Below are 17,612 nucleotides of genomic sequence, written 5' to 3' on the forward strand. Positions count from 1 at the left end.
TTGAATCATCTTAGCTATCTTGTTACAGAAATAAAACCAGAAGATGGGAGCTGCAGCTAAATAGAAGAATGGCTTCCAGTATTCCTTAGAGAAATTTAAAAAAAAGGAAATTAAGCAGTAGTTTTTATTGTATGTCTAGATATCACATCATGGAATATTTGGTGATCATGTGTTATGATATATGAAAAGTATTTGCAAAAAGACTATTATGAAAATAATTGCAGATATACCAAATAACTATTAAAAAAATAAAAAAGAACCAAATTATACTTTTTCAGAAAAAGACAGATGATGTAGGTGGTACCCCTAAGTAATTGTCAGGCACAAAGGATTGACTTCTGGAAAGACAGGCAAAATACATTTAAATGAAAGACACAGAATAATAAACTCATTATGTTTAATGTTTCTTGATTATGAAAAAGTATTTAATTCAGTAAGGTCATCTTATACCTCATTTACAGTATGATGTCTTTCATCCATACATCAAAATCATTTAAAATTCCTTGAAAGATAAAAAAGAAATGACACTATTCAATGACCCTATGATGATAAACATAAGGTGAGGCATAAAAAAGGGAATAAGATGCCCACTGTAAGTATTCACTACCATGATAGAGAAGGTGAGATCCTACAAATGTTCTTGTCTGCAGATGACATTATAATGATTGCATAAAGCCTAAGAATACTGTAGACTTCTAAGAGATCTATAATCATGCAAGTAATTTTGAAGAATGTCTACTGTCCACATTTTAACAGGTATTTGGATAGACACTCTATAGAGTTTGTCCTCACAGCATGTGAGATAAGACAATACAATTGGACTACAAGTCCAGAGTTAAACAAGAGAACAGGCTGGGATTGCATTTGAGAAATTGCAATGCTCCTTTACCAAACTCAAACTTCCCAAGAAAGCAAGACTCCTCTTTTTAATATTATAGCATTCTATTAGTATATGGCAGAGAGACAAAGAAGTTATACAAAATAGTTATAACCCCTTCTGAAAAACTAAAAATTGGTATCACGAAGGGAATGGAAAAATGCATAGTGAGGACTGATAAAACATACATGGACACCATCCATCCACCCACACCCACACATCCCGCAATGACTGACTCAGAAGAACAACAGTAAAAGAAGTCATCAAACAATTATACAGGCTGGTTATGTAGCAAGAAAAGAATACTAATACTCTCACAACACCAGAAGAAAGTGAAAAAAGCCTTTAGCCAAAGTAAGTGGACTATCTATAGGAAGAAGAGAATGGGACATACCACAATGATGAACTTAAGAGAGAACATGAACAAGAATCATATGGAATGGTTAGTCATGGATAGACTTGCTTGCATTGTTTAAGAGAATTACTGACAAGTATTTGAGTATTCAAACCCATGAATTCCTTGAAATCCCACTATTGTGGTGTCAAAAAAAGTTTTTTTCTTCCTTTGTTCATTTCGTGGAATCCCAAGAATTAAATCTCTCAACTGCTTTTTCTTGAGCTAACAGAGATAATCTAAAATAAGATCGCTAACAGATAATCTAAAAGAAGACTGGAACACAAGATGCTATTTGATAAGATAGCATTTTTATATAACCAAAAAGTATCATCTCTTTTTTCTCCTTAAAAATTATCTCTTTAAACTTTTAGCAAGTTCTACAAGTTCCAAAAAAACCTCCTATAGAATATGTACGTCAAAATCCAAGCATGGATAACCAATGACTAAGATTCACTCCTACTGCCAAAAAGTAATTATCCCTAATAATAATGCCATTTATACTGTTTGTTTTTCCATTATAACTAGTAAATAATGGACCACATTGAGCATATTGTTATTATAGATACGAGGTTTATATGTTTAGAATCACAGACTTAGAGCTGGAAGGTACCTTGAAGCTTACTTAGTTCAACTCTTCTCATTTTAAAAATGAGTAAAGTGAGACCAGACCCAAAGAGATTAAATGGTTACATAATATACACACAAAACAGTGGCAGAGCTGGGAGCTGAATCCAGGCCCTGAATGCAAATCCAACACTCCAAACTGACTCCTATTTTGCTTCAACATTAAATTAACCGTTAAAAATATTTGCGTGAATTTTGTTTTTAAAAGAACCTACAGGAAGTATAATTTTCAATTTAAACTAAGTAAGAGAAAATCATTCCTTTCTTATGTAGCCAATTACAAATATACAAAATGTTTTAAATGATGAAAGTGTGTCAACTTGAAGCTGTTATGAGTAAAATTCAATACATTCAAAAATCTTTCAGAAACTTACCCAATAAATGGTAAAATAGGCTCTTATGTATTCAATTATTAAATAACTACTGCTAAACACAGGGAGAGATAATAAATAGTTCCTGCATAAATATGCAATATTGCAAAATATAGTATAAGATAAAATAATGTATGTGTGAGCAAACAAATCTATCTTACTTTTTCATTCTAAAAAATGCTGATGCTCTATTTGTTGGTAAAACTGGATTATATGGATCTGCAGCCATGCCTTTTGTGTAACAGTCAATTGCTTCATCATATTTTCCTTGTTGGAAGTATTTATTTCCCTGAAAAAGCATAATACTGATCAGTTTTCATGACAAGGGAACACAATTTCACAGCAATTTTTTTTGTCAGTATATCTACAAACATCTTCCTTGCATTAATTTCATCATCGAGCTTAGGGAAAAAAGAAACAAAAAATAGCTATTCTGCAAGCTCAAGTCTTACTACAACTCTTTTCCTGTCATAAACAAAACTGTTCACAGAGAGGGACCTGTTGGAAAAAAGATTTACTCTCCTTCTGACAACAGGAACCTGAGAGACATGAAGGATGATAACTAGACAAGGAAAAGAAAGGTATCAAAATAAAACTTTAAACTGGACAAAGTAAGTTTCCCTTTGTTTCATCCAAGATTTTCTTTGATTCCCCACAGGCTACTAGTGGATCTGCCAGATTCACTTATATGCCTCCTACCTAGAATCACAATCATGAGGATATTTGGCCCTTCATCCTGGCTTAAACCTTTTTTGTGTCACTGATTCCCTAACAGCCATCTGGTAAAACCAATAGATTTCTGAGAATATTTGTCAATGTACAAAACACAGAGGATCATAAAGTAAACCCATTTTATTAAAATATAGATATCAAAATATTTTTTAAAAATTTTACAGGCTCCAGGTTCAGAAACTTTGTGCTGCCAGGTGCACCAATGCATAAGTTCCTGGTAGCAGAAAGGACGGACAAAATAATGCCATATTGCAGTGATTCCTAAAGGATACAATATTACATCTCCATGGAGGGGCAAAGGGGTTGAGGGGGAGATATTCAAAGTGAGTATACACTGAAGTAGAAAGTGAAAGTAAACTAAAAAGAATACTGGATTGAGACCAAAACTAGTAGATTCACACTCCAGCTCTATCACTTACTACCTATGTAATTCCTTATCTGGAAAATGAGGGAGTAGGATGGCATCTAAGATCTTTTCCAGATCTAAACCTTTGTTCTTATTGATGCAGTTAAGTGAATTCTTAATTCTACTTTGTGGTACCTTTTCTTTCTCAGCAAGAGCCTTTTGTGAATCTATGTGAATCCCTTCTTCTTCTGAATCTGATTCTGCAGATACTGAATCATGGGTATTGTCTTCTTTATCAAGCTCTTCAAGTATTGTATCCTGAAATCACAAAGGACAATAATTTTCACAATGTAAGTATTACTTAAATGAAAAAAATTACATTATTACTTATTACATCAGAATGATGAAACATGGCATAGTAGGCTATATTAGCAAAATTCACTGGGATCATTATTGAATAGCAGCTTTATATCAATAACTATGCTCTCAGAAGACTCATGCAAATGACATGTCATAAATTAGGGATACTAAAAAATGCTATCTTAAAATGTACAACAGCATCAATAAAAGGCTAAAATCATTGAGGAGGAAGAATATGGGAGATGGACAGAAGAGAAATGGGTCAAATCCTGCTTCCAACATTTACTAGTTGGTCACTATTATGACTAAAATGAAACTAATCTAAAATTATACTAGTCAAGGTAGGTATATGCTATATACTATACAGTATACTATACAGTATACTCTACAGTAGAAAAAGGAAGGGGAATATTCAAGAATGAAAAACTGTTTACTAAAGTTAAAATTAAAACTGTATAGCTGGGAAACTTAAAAGATAGTGTGCTGTATCTTGTTCTGTAAGTACTGAGAAATCTTAAGACAACATTTTGCATTCTGTTCTATAATATCAAAGCAATACCCTGGAGATACTCTGATTTTTATATTATTTGATTTTGTCTATCTTACAGAGTTCTAGATACCAAGACTGAACACTGCCCTGCAAACTGCCCTGTAAACAAATATAATTCTGAAAAAAATCTATATTCATATGAGCCATGAATTGTAAAGAAATGCAAGACTTCAAACTGTCAACATGGGAATAATAATAGTCCTTGTCTATGAGGGTTGTTTTAAAAACCAAACATATAGTCCTTTAAAAACTTTAAAACTTTAAATAAATATCAACTACTATAATTATTACCAACTTTTAACTAAAAGCCTTTTACACAGCAAAAAAAGAAACATAATCATAATTATGAATACATTCTATACAATATGCCACCAGATAAAAATCAGAAAAAATATGAAAGTCTTTGAGAGACTAGCTCACAGTGTCAAATAAATGCATGAAATCACAGCAAACCACAGATCTAGCTAGACAAAAGACAGTAATGTTCAAACAACGAAATGAATGCTGGTCTTAGATTTCCTAAACATAAAAGAATCTGATTTGTTTAAAAATAATACTTACTACTTACTATTACATGGCATGTCTATTAGAGGAAAAATCAGAATTGCAAAATTAGCAGCAACATGATTCATCGAAAGCCAGTATTGTTGCCATAAAGAGAAGAAAGTACTTTTAGTAGCCATTTGCCTCATTCATAAATTTTTCTCAACCCATTTTTTTTAAACCACATTTTGCTCTTCTACTCTAACTAGGATTATTTTTTTTATTATTCATTGAATGAAGTTTTAACTTTTTAATTTGTCCTTAAGATTTTCCCATAGAATAATTTGGAACTATGCCTAAAGGGCAAATTGTGCATACCCTTTAATCAAGCAATACCACTAAAAGGTCTGGATCCTAAAGGGAAAAAGACTTAAATGGAAAAAAAAAAAAAATTTACAGCAACTTCTCTTGTTGTGGCTTAGAGTTGGGAACTGAAGGAATGACCATTAATTGGGAAATAGGAAAAATAACTAATATTGATTGAATACAGGCAGATAGAAGCATGTTATTTTTTTAAACTTTGTCTTTCATTTTTTTCCCTTTATATTTGATTCTTCTTGTATAAAATGACTAATATGAAAATGTTTTATATAATTGCACATGTATAACCACTATCTAATTGCTTACCATCTCAGGAAGGGGGAAAGAGAGTGAAGAAAGAATTTATAACTCAAAATAAAAAATATTAAAGAAAATTAAAAAAAAAAAAATGATGAGCAGGCAGATTTCAGAAAAACCTGTAAAGACATGAACTGATAGTGAGTAAAGACAGTAGAACTAAGAGAACATAGTACACAGTAAAAGCAGGACTATGCATGTTCAATTGTAAATGACGTCATTCTTCTCAGCAATATGATGCAAGACAATTCCAGAGGAAAAACTAGTCTGAATGCATACTATTCTCACTTTTTTTTTCTTGGGGGGGGGGTGTTGTTTCTTTTGGGGGTTTTCCCCTTTTTTTCTGTTTCTTCTTTCATAAAATGACTTACATGGAAATAGTTTTAACATGATTGTATATGTATAATCTATGTCAGATTGCTTGCCAAATTGCCAAGAGAAAGAGATAAAAATTTAGAACTCAAAATCTTATAAAAAGTGAATGTTGAAAACTATATTTATATGTAATTAGAAAAAAATTAAATACTATTTATAATTTTTAAAAAAGACTTCAGTCAAAAGGTATCCCATCATTCTGTAATTTCCAGATTTGTTACAAATATATATTCCTTCATTTTCACTTTCAACTTTTAGCTTTCTACACTGAATAGTTCAAGTAGTTTTCTAATATGCCCCTGAAGAGTCAACCTGCTAAGATTTACCTTATGATTTATAGAATCTTAGAACCTGAGAGTTGAAAATGGCTTAAAGACTCACTGGTCCAATTTATTTCATTTACAAATGAGCAAACAGGTCCTAGGAAATTAAGTTAACATTTCAACTTTGCAGAGCTGGGACTAGAATGAAGAGTTCCTGATTCTTTTCTACCTCTCAAAATCACTACTTTCACTGACATCTCAATTTTGGCACATCCTAATCCCTTTATGATCTTTCCAGATGTCATTATATCGATATTTCCTAAGAGGCAATAATAAAGCTGTACTGTATCCTGGGTGTGGACATCTATATCTTAATAGGTATGTCTATTTTTTTTGGAGAAAGGAAATATATTTTCTAGTTTATCTTAGAATGCATCAAAACTAAAGTAAACATTACTACATTTCTGTTTTTCCTGATTCACTTACAGGCCTTAATGATATAGCAAAAAACAAAGCAACTGCTAGATTTGAAATTCAAGTCATAAATGCCTGCTTTCTGGTTGTTATTGGGTTAAAAGCTGTGCATAAAAAATATTTTTCCCTTTGGATCAAATAGGTGCAAAGATGCAAATGTAACTTTCTAGAAATGAAACTCTTTTTAACCAATGCAGATCGCTAACTGCTCTGCACATTATAGCCTAAGAATTGCCTCACTTATTAAGAAGTTAAGTGACTTATTCAAAGAAACACATCCAGCATGTCAGAGGTGGGGCTTGAATCTGACTCTGACGCTAGTTCTTTAATTGCCTTTTTATACTGCCCTTCACAAGTATGAATAAAGAGTTTAAAATCTCAAATTGAAAAAGGCTAAAATAACTTCTCCAAAAAATAGGCTAAAATAATATCTTATAGTTAAGTAATACAACACATATAGGAATGGGAGTCAGAAGATCTAAGTTCTAGTTTTGCTTCTAAATGGTTTGTGTGACTGAACAGGTTACTTTACTTAACTTCAAATGGCCTCAGTTTCCTTACATGATTTTTCCCTCTGACATTTACTCAGCAACTTCTTTTCCTTTGAAAATTAGACTACCTCTACACTAGTCTGGATAGATGCATATTGCTTTCATGAATCATCTCCATCCTTTTCATGGCAACTTCAATAAGAAATCCAATCTCCCACTGCTCTACTAGTTCATCAACCTCTTCAAATCTCATGTACTTTACTTTCACTCTAACAGCTCTTGGTTTGGGTCTAAGTTCACACCTTAGAATTCAGCATCATCTGAAACAGTTTCATTTCCAAAATCCTGAACCAAAAATTTCCCCCACTTTGAAAAAGAAAAGAAAAGAAAAGAAAAAAAGATAACATATCATTAAACAAACCAGAAAGCTTCTTTCCAAACTTCAATGCTGAGCACAAGTATTAGACAGGAAAAAGGGCCCATGGCAACACAACATTCCCAGCATCTGGTTCTGTGGAATGCTATAGATCCCATTATTCAGTGATGTTCCCCTAAGCCTCTGCTTGAGGCGTAAATTCTAGTCATGTCTTTTGACAGGTGATAAAAGAATCCTCTTTTCAATTTTCCCTTCTGGCCTAGTCTTTTCCTAAACCTGGGAGCAACTCTGCTGTTTCCAATATGTAAAAATCCATGATCTTTCTGAATTCCTAGCAGCTAGCCTACCCCAGGAGTACCAACAGCATCTCTGCTTGCACAAGAAAGAGTCTTGGGAGTTTCTTTCTTGTTATTAGCAAAAAGTAGACATTTTAAGCCTTAAAATCTCTTCTACTGCAATCCTCCAAAACCTATTATCTATCCTTACTATGACCTGGAGTTCTTTATTATAATTTCCCTGATTCTAGACTCTCTTCCTCCTTCACATTATTGACCCTAAAATTTAGCTGACTCAATAATACAATATTCCATTTTAAAATTCTTTATCCCCAGCAGTGGTCATAAAAGCCATTTGGTACTGGCTAAGAAACAGAGTAGCTGATCAGTAGAGTAAGTTAGGTTCACAGGACAAAATAGCTAATGACTATAGTAATCTGGTGTTTGACAAACCCAAAGACCCCAGTTTTGGGGATAAGAATTCACTATTTGACAAAAACTGCTGGAAAAATTAGAAACTAGTATAGCACAAACTAGGCATTGACCCACAACTAACACCATACACCAAGACAAGGTCGAAATGGGTTCACGATCTAGACATAAAGAATGCTATTATAAACAAATTAGAAGAACACAGGATAGTTTACCTCTCAGATCTGTGGAGGAGGAAGGAATTTGTGATCAAAGAAGATCTAAAGATCATTACTGATCACAAAATAGATAATTTTGATTAAGTTAAAAAGTTTTTGTACAAACAAAACTAATGCAGACAAGATTAGAAGGGAAACAAAACAAACAAAACTAATGCAGACAAGATTAGAAGGGAAACAAAAAACTGGGAAAACATTTTTACATTCAAAAAGGCCTCATTTCTAAAATATATAATTAACTCAAATTTATAAGAATTCAAGCCATTCTCCAATTGGTCAAAAGATATGAACAGACAATTTTTGGATGATGAAACTGAAACTATTTCTAGTCATATGAAAAGGTGCTTCAAATCACTATTGATCAGAGAAATGCAAATTAAGACGACTCTGAGATACTTCTACACACCTCTCAGATTGGCTAAGATGACAGAAAAAAATAAGGAATGTTGGAGGTGATTTGGGAAAACTGGGACAGATACATTGTTGGTGGAACTATGAATGGATGCAACCACTGTGGAGAATAATTTGGAACTATGCTCAAAAAGTTTTCAAACTGTATATACCCTTTGACCCAGCAGCGCTACTACTGGGCTTATATCCCAAAGAAATACTAAAGAGTGGAAAGGGACCTGTATGTGCCAAAATGTTTGTGGCAGCTCTTTTTGTTGTAGCTAGAAACTGGAAGATGAATGGATGTTCATCAGTTGGAGAATGGTTGGGTAAATTATGGTATATGAAGGTTATGGAATATTATTCCTCTGTAAGAAATGACCAGCAGGAGGAATACAGAGAGGCCTGGAGAGACTTAAATCAACTGATGCTGAGTGAAATGAGCAGAACCAGAAGATCACTGTACACTTCAACAACAATACTGTATGAGGATGTATTCTGATGGAAGTGGAAATCTTCAACATAAAGAAAAGCCAACTCACTTCCAGTTGATCAATGATGGACAGAGGTAGCTACACCCAGAGAAGAAACACTGGGAAGTGAATGTAAATTGTTAGCACTAATATCGTCTGCCCAGGTTGCATGTACCTTCGGAATCTAATGTTTATTGTGCAACAAGAAAATGATATTCACACACATGTATTGTATCTAGACTATATTGTAACACATGTAAAATGTATGGGATTGCCTGTCATCGGGGGGAGGGAATAGAGGGAGGGGGGGATAATTTGGAAAAATGAATACAAGGGATAATATTATAAAAAAAAAAAAAAAAAAAGAAAAAAAAATGTTATAATTATAAAATTAAGAAAAAAAGAAGAAAAAAGAAAAGAAAACATTCTACATTTCTCTACAACATGGACAGCAGTAACCTCTTTTCATAGACTATGTCTTAAAAATAACCAGAATGAGAGTCTTCCTCTTTTTCCTGCAATACCCAGAAAAGAAGGTTCTTTAGATCCATAGCATAAATACATGTATTGAACTTGTGATGGGGGAAGGGCTACTTTCCCTCTCTCCTCCCTTTCATCCTGTGACCCTGAGAAAAGTATGTGGGGATTTTGTTTTAGTTATTTTGTCTGTCTTTTTTTCAATAATAAACTAAAGGAACTGAACAAAAAAAAAGAAAAAAGAAAAAAAAAAAAAAAAAAAGAAAGAAAAAGAAAAATTACCCATGCATATGTTTTGTAAATAAAAAGCTTTAATAAAAAAAAGAACCCCCCCTAAAAAAAGCAGCAGCAGCAAAGATATAATCAAAAACAAACAAAAAAAAAATTCTTTATCCCTTTTTTATGATCCAGTTTCAATTTCTATTAATTCTCCATCCTGAGTTACCGATATTGGACGTTTGGCTCTACTATTAAATTGTCAAATGTTTCACAGGGATAATTTCAAAATAGTACAGAATTAATCCACTTCAAATTAATGAGTCCCCACTAATGGGCACCTTGTTGCTACATACAAACAACACACAATACACACTATGCCAATTGTTGGATGTATTAATACAAACTTCAGAATTGTCCCTGCTCTCAAGGAGTTTGCATTCTATTTGGGAAGCACAACATGTTATAAATATAGGACATATAAAACACATACATATAAAACAGTAGTGACGGGGGACAGGACAGAAGATAGGACTAACAATTAGGGAAGACAGGCAAAACTCCTTTAAGGTGGTAGCATTTGAGCTTAGCCATGAAGGGACCTAGGGATTCCAAGCAATGAAACTAGAGAAGGCATCTTAAAGTTGGCTAGCAGGTGGAAAAGCAGAGATGGGAGACAGAACACGACATATGGAGAACATATTGAATGAACTGACAGCATGGGAGATTCTGGCACAGGACCACCTTGCATGGTGCCCCCTCATCAAAGAAGGTACTGTATGAGCAAAACAAAATTGAATTAACCCAAAAGAAATATGTGCAAAGTTAGAGAAGCTGTCCCAAATGTTGATGGGGTCTCTTTGTATTCAACCTGTGGCACAGCATTCCGAGCTCATTTTGGTCTGATCAACTACAGTTGGACACACCATAACTTGACTCTTACAAAGGGATGTCATTTGGTCCTTTTTGAGTACAAAGAAAAACAACCAACCAAGATGGAGAACAGCAAGGAGGCCAGTTTGACTGTAGTATATAATATAAAAGGAGTAATGAGTAACTAGTCAGTAAAGATAAACTTAATCAGGAAAACTCACCTTTCTCAGTTTAAATCTGGTCTGACACTTATTAGCTGTGTGATCTCACTTAACCCTGTTAATCTCAGATTTCTCATCTGAAAATTAGCTAGAGAAGAAAAGGGCAAAACATACCAATATCTTTACCAAGAAAATCTTAAATGGGATCATGAAAGTCTGATAGAACTGAAGACGGCTGAACTTGGAAGAATGTCAGTGTCCTCAATAGAAATAGAAGAATTAGGAAGAGGGATAACTTTAGGGAGAAAAATGATTTTGCCTTAACTAACCAGTTTTTAAGGCTAAGATATTAAAAATGTAGACAAAGCAGTATATTTTTGATATTGCATCCATCAGTGTTGCTTAAAGAATTTGTTATTGTTTTAAAATAAATCTGTCATAAGATATTAAAAAAGATAATATGAAGTTACTTTATATATATTTTTTGGGTCATTTGAACAATTCTATAAAAACTGAATAAATAAAAATCTTAGGGAAAAAATCCTAACAAAAATTATATACTAATCTTAGAAATGTGTTATCACAGCCTGGCAATTAATTTATAAAAAGAAAAATATAGTATTATGTAATAATAGAACGTCAAATAGTACACTTTGGAAACTGATTTATAAATAATTTTTAATTAAAGAACTAGAACATCTTTTTATTTCAATATAGTTGAAATCTCTCTAAAGTGAGAGCCTCAGTTTATCAAGCCTCCTTGTATATTCCTCTATAGGTAAAACGCATAAGAAATTAGGGAAAATGGATACTGACACCATAATACATGCTGATTTCACTTTTTTTAAAATTAAAGCTTTTTATTTACAAAACATCCATGGGTAATTTTTCCAACATTGACCCTTGCAAAACCTTTTGTTCCAAATTTTCCGCTCCTCCTCCCCACCCTCTTCTTTAGCTGGCCGGTAGTTCAATACATGTTAAATATGTTAAAATACATGTTAAATCCAACATATATATATGTATGTGTGTATTGTATGTATGTATCTTGCTGCACAAGAAATTATTTGACTTTTAAATAGATCCCTAATATTGGCTTGATTTACTCTAATTTGCCTTTTTCTTAGAAGTGAATCATAAGAGGAAAAAAAAGATCTCATTAACCACAGCAAGTTGAGGTTTTATTTTACCATGAAATAATCTAAAATAAAGATTATATAGAAACTCTTAAAGCTCTTCTACCTGATCAAAGATTGTTGATAGTCAGCAGCAAAATAGTATTTGTATATCAAGGAGCATTTGACTAAAGTAACTTACCACATCAAGTTTTCCCCATGCTTCATAGTCATAAGATTTTATCCTAGTTTTTTTGTTTTCTTCTGTGGTTTTTTTAGAAGGCATTTTCGTTTTACTTTTCTTCTTTTTCTTAAAATTTTTATTTCGAACAGGAAATAAGTTCTAGGTAGAAAAATATTTTTTTAAAATTACTGTATTATTTTACTTTTAACTATCTGAAAGATGATCATTGACACTATGGCATTTTCAAGAAAAAAATACGTATTAATCATCAACTGAATGTACCTATTATTTGTAATGATTATCTATGCCCAAGTTAACTTGTTTAAATACTTCAAATATTCATGATTTCATCAGTGCACACACCTCACCTCAATATCTGAATTGCTTTGACAGAGAAATTAATCACACTGTGGTCAAATCTGTTGATAAACCTCTTCAAATTTAACTAGGTTGGTCCTCAGGCAGCCCATGTTGTGTTACTACCTGAAGCCTTTCCAGTATGGTAAGAAATGCCAGAGAGAGATTGTATTTTCTCTGTGTACTCCTCTAGAATTAAGAGTCATGGAGGAGTTATTTATAAATAACTAAAACAAATTTGGTTTTGACTAAGCAGTTATCCTCAGCAAGTGTCAACCTCAGAAGAACCATTTTTAATCACAAAAATGTATTACCCGAGAGTGGTAATTATAAATCAATTTGAAATCATAGATTAAAATATCAAACACTGCACTATTATTATGTGGGTTCAGCAGGAATACAAAGGCCTCCAAACAATAGTGCAATCTGTCTTTAAGTTTTATTTTTCCCTCATATGAAAATTCTTTTTTCAAACATAAAAATATTTAAATTTATTCCCTTAATCAAGGTAGATAAATGTTATTTTAAAAGACTTAAAATTCTGATCATTTCAATGACTTACACCAAGATTCCATAAGATCAATAAGGAAGCATGCTATCTCCTGTCAGAGAAGTGATGGACTCAAAATGCAAAATATTTTTGGATACAGGAAGTGTGGGAATTTGTTTTGCTTTAATTATGCATCCCTACTTTTCAGGATTTTGTTTTTCTTTTCAATTGGTCAGAAGGAGGTAGGAGGGAAAAAAGGGACTATATATAAGAAAGCCTTCAAAAAAGGAAGAAAAAAGAGAGCTATTGAAGCATTTTTAAAAATGCAATGAAAAGAATGAAAGCCAGAAAGAATGATAGGCAAGTGGGACAGGTCTGAGAGTTCCATGTTGAATTGCTTATATTTTTACAGAGGAAAGCAAGCTGCACATGAGATGGGGTGTATAGGGAAATGCCCATTTAATTTGATATTTAAGTTCAGAAAAAGTAATTAAAAAAAAATAAACATATAATAAAATGCCATGATATATTAAGTATTTTCCTATGAAAATTTCTACATTATAGACTTAAATTGTTTAATGACTAATTTATCTTTTGATTATAACACATACTAATTATAGTAATTTTAATTATTCACTAAACATACTGCCAGAAATGGATTTTAAAAGAATTTCTAAGAAAGGCAAAAATTTAATAGAAAGCAATTCACTTCAATTTTGCAGCTCTAAAAATACATTTTGACAGATTGTTTGGGTTTCGCTGGATATTAAATTAAAAACTCTCAATTTACCTCTCCTGAAACACCATTTTGATTTCTCAGTTCCAAATCCATTTGTTTAATTTCTTTTTCCCAGCTTTCTAAATCCCTCACGAAGTCTTGTAGTTCCTCAGCATTATGCTTCATCTGTAATTGTAACTCAACTGCTTTGCTTGCTGAAGTCATAATGGTCTGCAAAATTTTAGAAACATTCAATCTCTAAAAAGAATTTTTTAAAAATGTATTGTTTATTTTCCTGAAATTAGAAGTATTCTTATGGGAACAGAAAATTAAGGATTCTTTCAACCACTTTGGACATGGTCAAGGTATAAAGATAGGAGAAAGAATAAAAGAAAACTCATTAAACAGCATATATTCAAAGGGTTTCACAAATCAGAGTACCAAATAAAATATTTTAATAGGGAAAGTCAGGTTGTGTAATCCAGTTCATCTCTGAGTAAAAAAAGAATGCATAAGAAAATTTACTTACTTACATAAGAAAATGTAAAATCCTTACATATACAAGAAGCACCATGTCTCTATTTCATATCATTTCCTTAGTTGCCTGATATTCCTAGCTCCTACCAATTCATTTAAAATACTTGCTAGAAAGATTTATATTGATTTTTTTTTTAAACATTTTAAAATTTATGGACAGACTTTTGTATAGAGTGGGGTTTTTATTACTTTCCAAAAATGTCTAGCATGTTTAGAAACACTTAAAGAGAAATGATTTCTTCAATAGATATTTCCTGTATTCAGATCATAACTCCTTTTTACCTTAAAAGGCACTCTTCATTAACTGAGTGGCCAAGAAACTTCATCACCTGGGTGGTTAACCTTCTAGAGGCCAGATTAGTGCTAGTGTAGCAGATAATGTTCTATTTATGTTTCTATTTAAAGCCTTTCCAACTAGACAGGACCTGTCAGAGCTTACTTTCAGGGAGAATATTAATTTGAAAACTCAGTGTCACTTCCATGCCAGACTGAGGGCTCAAAGGAGGATTTTAGGACTCCAAAAAGCAAAGATGAATTCCAAAAAAAATTCAAACCATCTGCTTAGCAAATGCCACAAAGGAAAAGCAAAGATGAAAGGTGGAAAAATAACTTAAAAATATAGTGGAAAGAGAGCTGGCTTTAGAGTAGAAGAACCTGAATTCAAATAGACTTAATGACCTAGGACAAGTCATTTTTTCTCCCTTAGCTTCAGTTTTTTCATCTGTAAAATAAGGGAACTGACTTCTAAGGCTCTTTCCAATTATAGATCTAAGCTACTATGACCCTGAATAAAGAGAAGCGTAATTTTTCTGCTTTCTAGTATTATTCATCTTATCAAAAGTCATAAAATTAAAGACAATGAAAACATGATGGAAAACTATGAAATGGGACATCAACAGAAGGTGAAAAATATTTCCAAAAATATTTTTTCCACTAGAGTACATGCTTTATTAAAATCTAATTAAGTTTAGCTGTGAAACTAAACTCACAAAACAGATAAATTGGGGCCCTCATTAAAAAATTTTTTCACTATTACAAAACTTCTATTGATAAGGAAGCTTCTTTGTATGACTGCATCTTTTTACAGATAACTACCTATCTGACTCAGAAGAAAGAAAATTAAAACTAAGGTGTTAGAACAGCTAGGAACACAAAGTAAAAAAAATAAAGAGAAATCATCTCTTAAATTAATTCCATTTCCAGGCAACTTTTCAGGAACAGATATTGGATAAGACAAAATCCAAGTGTCCTTAATAAATCCATTCATTAACTATACATTTTTGGATAGCTTTAAATCTTCTCTTAGGACAACATTGTCTATAGTACCATAATTCATATTAAAATAACATATACCCAACAAACTCTTGATTGTTCAGAGTAATGGAGAAATTTTTAAATTACTCTTAACTCCAAAAATAAAAACCTCCAAAGTATGCAACGAACTAATTTACTGCATATATTTAAACAATTTGTGCAGGAGGAAGGAAAGGAAAAATCTATACAGAAAAATATGATCCAGCTTTAATATAAATCAGGAAGTCTGAATTTCATGCCTATTTTTAAAAATAAACCACTTAATATAATTTTTAAAAATTCACTAGCTACATTCTAGGATCAAACAATACTACACAGGTAAAGAACTTGGTACAGTAAATACTAGTTTGGTGATCTTGCTTCATAACTTATTTATCTTTTTTCCTCAATAAATACAAGAAAATAGATAAAATATTGCTCTGGCTTTAAGCCATCTTTAGTAAAACTTAGTTACAGTCCCTGCCTAAAGGAAGACATAGTCTTAACTTAACAATTTGTAAGAGATGCTCACAATGCTACAAGTCATTATTAAGAATCTACTATGTTCCAAGCACTGTTAAAAGATGGAGTTGTCAGTAAATTAAAAATGTACAAGAAGTTTGGGGATTTTAGAGATCTAATCCAATCTCATCTAAGAGATAGAAAAATGACTATTCAGTGAGGTTCTAAGTTGTTCAATAGTTAGCATTAATATATGGCTTTAATGATTGTAATGAACTTTGCATATCATTTCATTTAACCTCCATAATCCTAAGAAAGAGGAGCTATCAAGTAAAATAAGGCTGTTTAGTAATTTGCTCACAGAGCTAAGAAGTCACTCACCATTTATTAAGTGCCCATGTGCCAGGCTTGGTGATAAGGGCTCGGGATAAAAAGAAAGGAAAAACAGTCCCTGCTCTTAAGGAGCTCACAATTTAAAGGGGACACATGTCAATAACCATAGACAACCAAAATATTGATAAGGTAAACTGGAAATAATCAACAGAGGGAATGCAAAAAGCATTAAGGGAAATTAGGAAAGGGGTGGGGGAGAAAAGGACGGTAGGCTAAGATGAGAAGGAAGCCAGGAGGTGCAGATGAGGAGGAAGAACATTCCAAGGACTGGGGACAGCCGGTGAAAACCCGGAGATTCTTGATTAGGAAGCGTCTGGGGCAGCATACGAACCCAGGTCTTCGGATCTCTAGGTCCAGCGTTAGCCACTATGGTCTCCTAGCTGCTTAATAAGCAGGGATTCCTAAGCACTAGGGTTCTCTGATTCAGACTCTATGGGTACCCCACAACGTGGAGGGTTATTCTAAGAAACATGGGGATGGGAGAAGGAAAGTGACAGTTCTAGAAAATTCTGGTGCTCTTCTGCACCCCCCTCCCCCCAATTCGTCCGCTTGCGCGGTGATTTCACGGCTGGGACAAGGTTCGGAGACGCCCCGCCCCCGGCGAAAGACTCCGCTACCCAGGAGACCCCATGGTGACCGCCGCCACCCCACCACCGTAAAACAAACGCGCTCTTCCCCTCTTTCCCTTTCGATTGCCCTCACCCGGGGCTGCCGCCGCCGCTCCTTGTTTCCGTGCCAACGTGCCCCGCGTCGTCGCCAGCCTTCAGCTACCCGCGGTACAGAAGATGCAGGTCCACACCACAATAACCGCTCAAGCTTCCCATCCCACAATTCCTGGCGCTCCCCACTTCCTCTCGCGCCCGGGGTACTATGGGAGAGAAGCTTCAGGCCCCGCCCTCCCGGTTCCTCCGGCCCCCTCTTGCTCTGGCGCTTGGGCTTTGGAGTCTGGAGCCAGTGTGAGTATCTCAGAAGGGAGACCTCTAGTGGTCCGAAAACTGCTCTCCTTTCACACCGTATTTAACCTATTATATGTAGGGCTTCAAGTTGTGACGCAGTGGATAGAGCTGGATTGGCAATGAGGAAGACCTTGTTGGAATCCTACTCAAATACTTAACTGGCTGTGGGACCTAAGTCATTTACTGGATGTGTGA

At 33.7% G+C, this 17,612-nt stretch overlaps 1 protein-coding gene across 3 annotated transcripts in view; it reads right to left on the bottom strand.

The window, feature by feature from the left end:
- The window catches only part of RPAP3 (RNA polymerase II associated protein 3), a 64,021-nt gene extending 46,705 nt beyond the window's left edge, over positions 1-17,316 (bottom strand). Inside the window, exons 1-5 of one of the 3 annotated variants that reach the window (XM_074270679.1) lie at positions 17,164-17,311; positions 13,849-14,007; positions 12,230-12,370; positions 3,543-3,665; positions 2,431-2,558 (exon numbers count right to left, since the gene is read on the bottom strand). In XM_074270679.1, coding sequence (XP_074126780.1) covers positions 2,431-2,558; positions 3,543-3,665; positions 12,230-12,370; positions 13,849-14,001 — 545 coding nt within the window. In that variant the 5' untranslated portion in view covers positions 14,002-14,007; positions 17,164-17,311. Of the gene's footprint in view, positions 1-2,430; positions 2,559-3,542; positions 3,666-12,229; positions 12,371-13,848; positions 14,008-17,163 lie in introns of all 3 variants that reach the window. The other 2 variants (XM_074270680.1, XM_074270681.1) reach the window with 2 other exon arrangements.
- Between the last annotated feature and the right edge of the window lie 296 nt (positions 17,317-17,612).

The sequence above is a fragment of the Sminthopsis crassicaudata genome, chromosome 5 (assembly GCF_048593235.1).
Source record: "Sminthopsis crassicaudata isolate SCR6 chromosome 5, ASM4859323v1, whole genome shotgun sequence".
Lineage (NCBI taxonomy): Eukaryota > Metazoa > Chordata > Mammalia > Dasyuromorphia > Dasyuridae > Sminthopsis > Sminthopsis crassicaudata.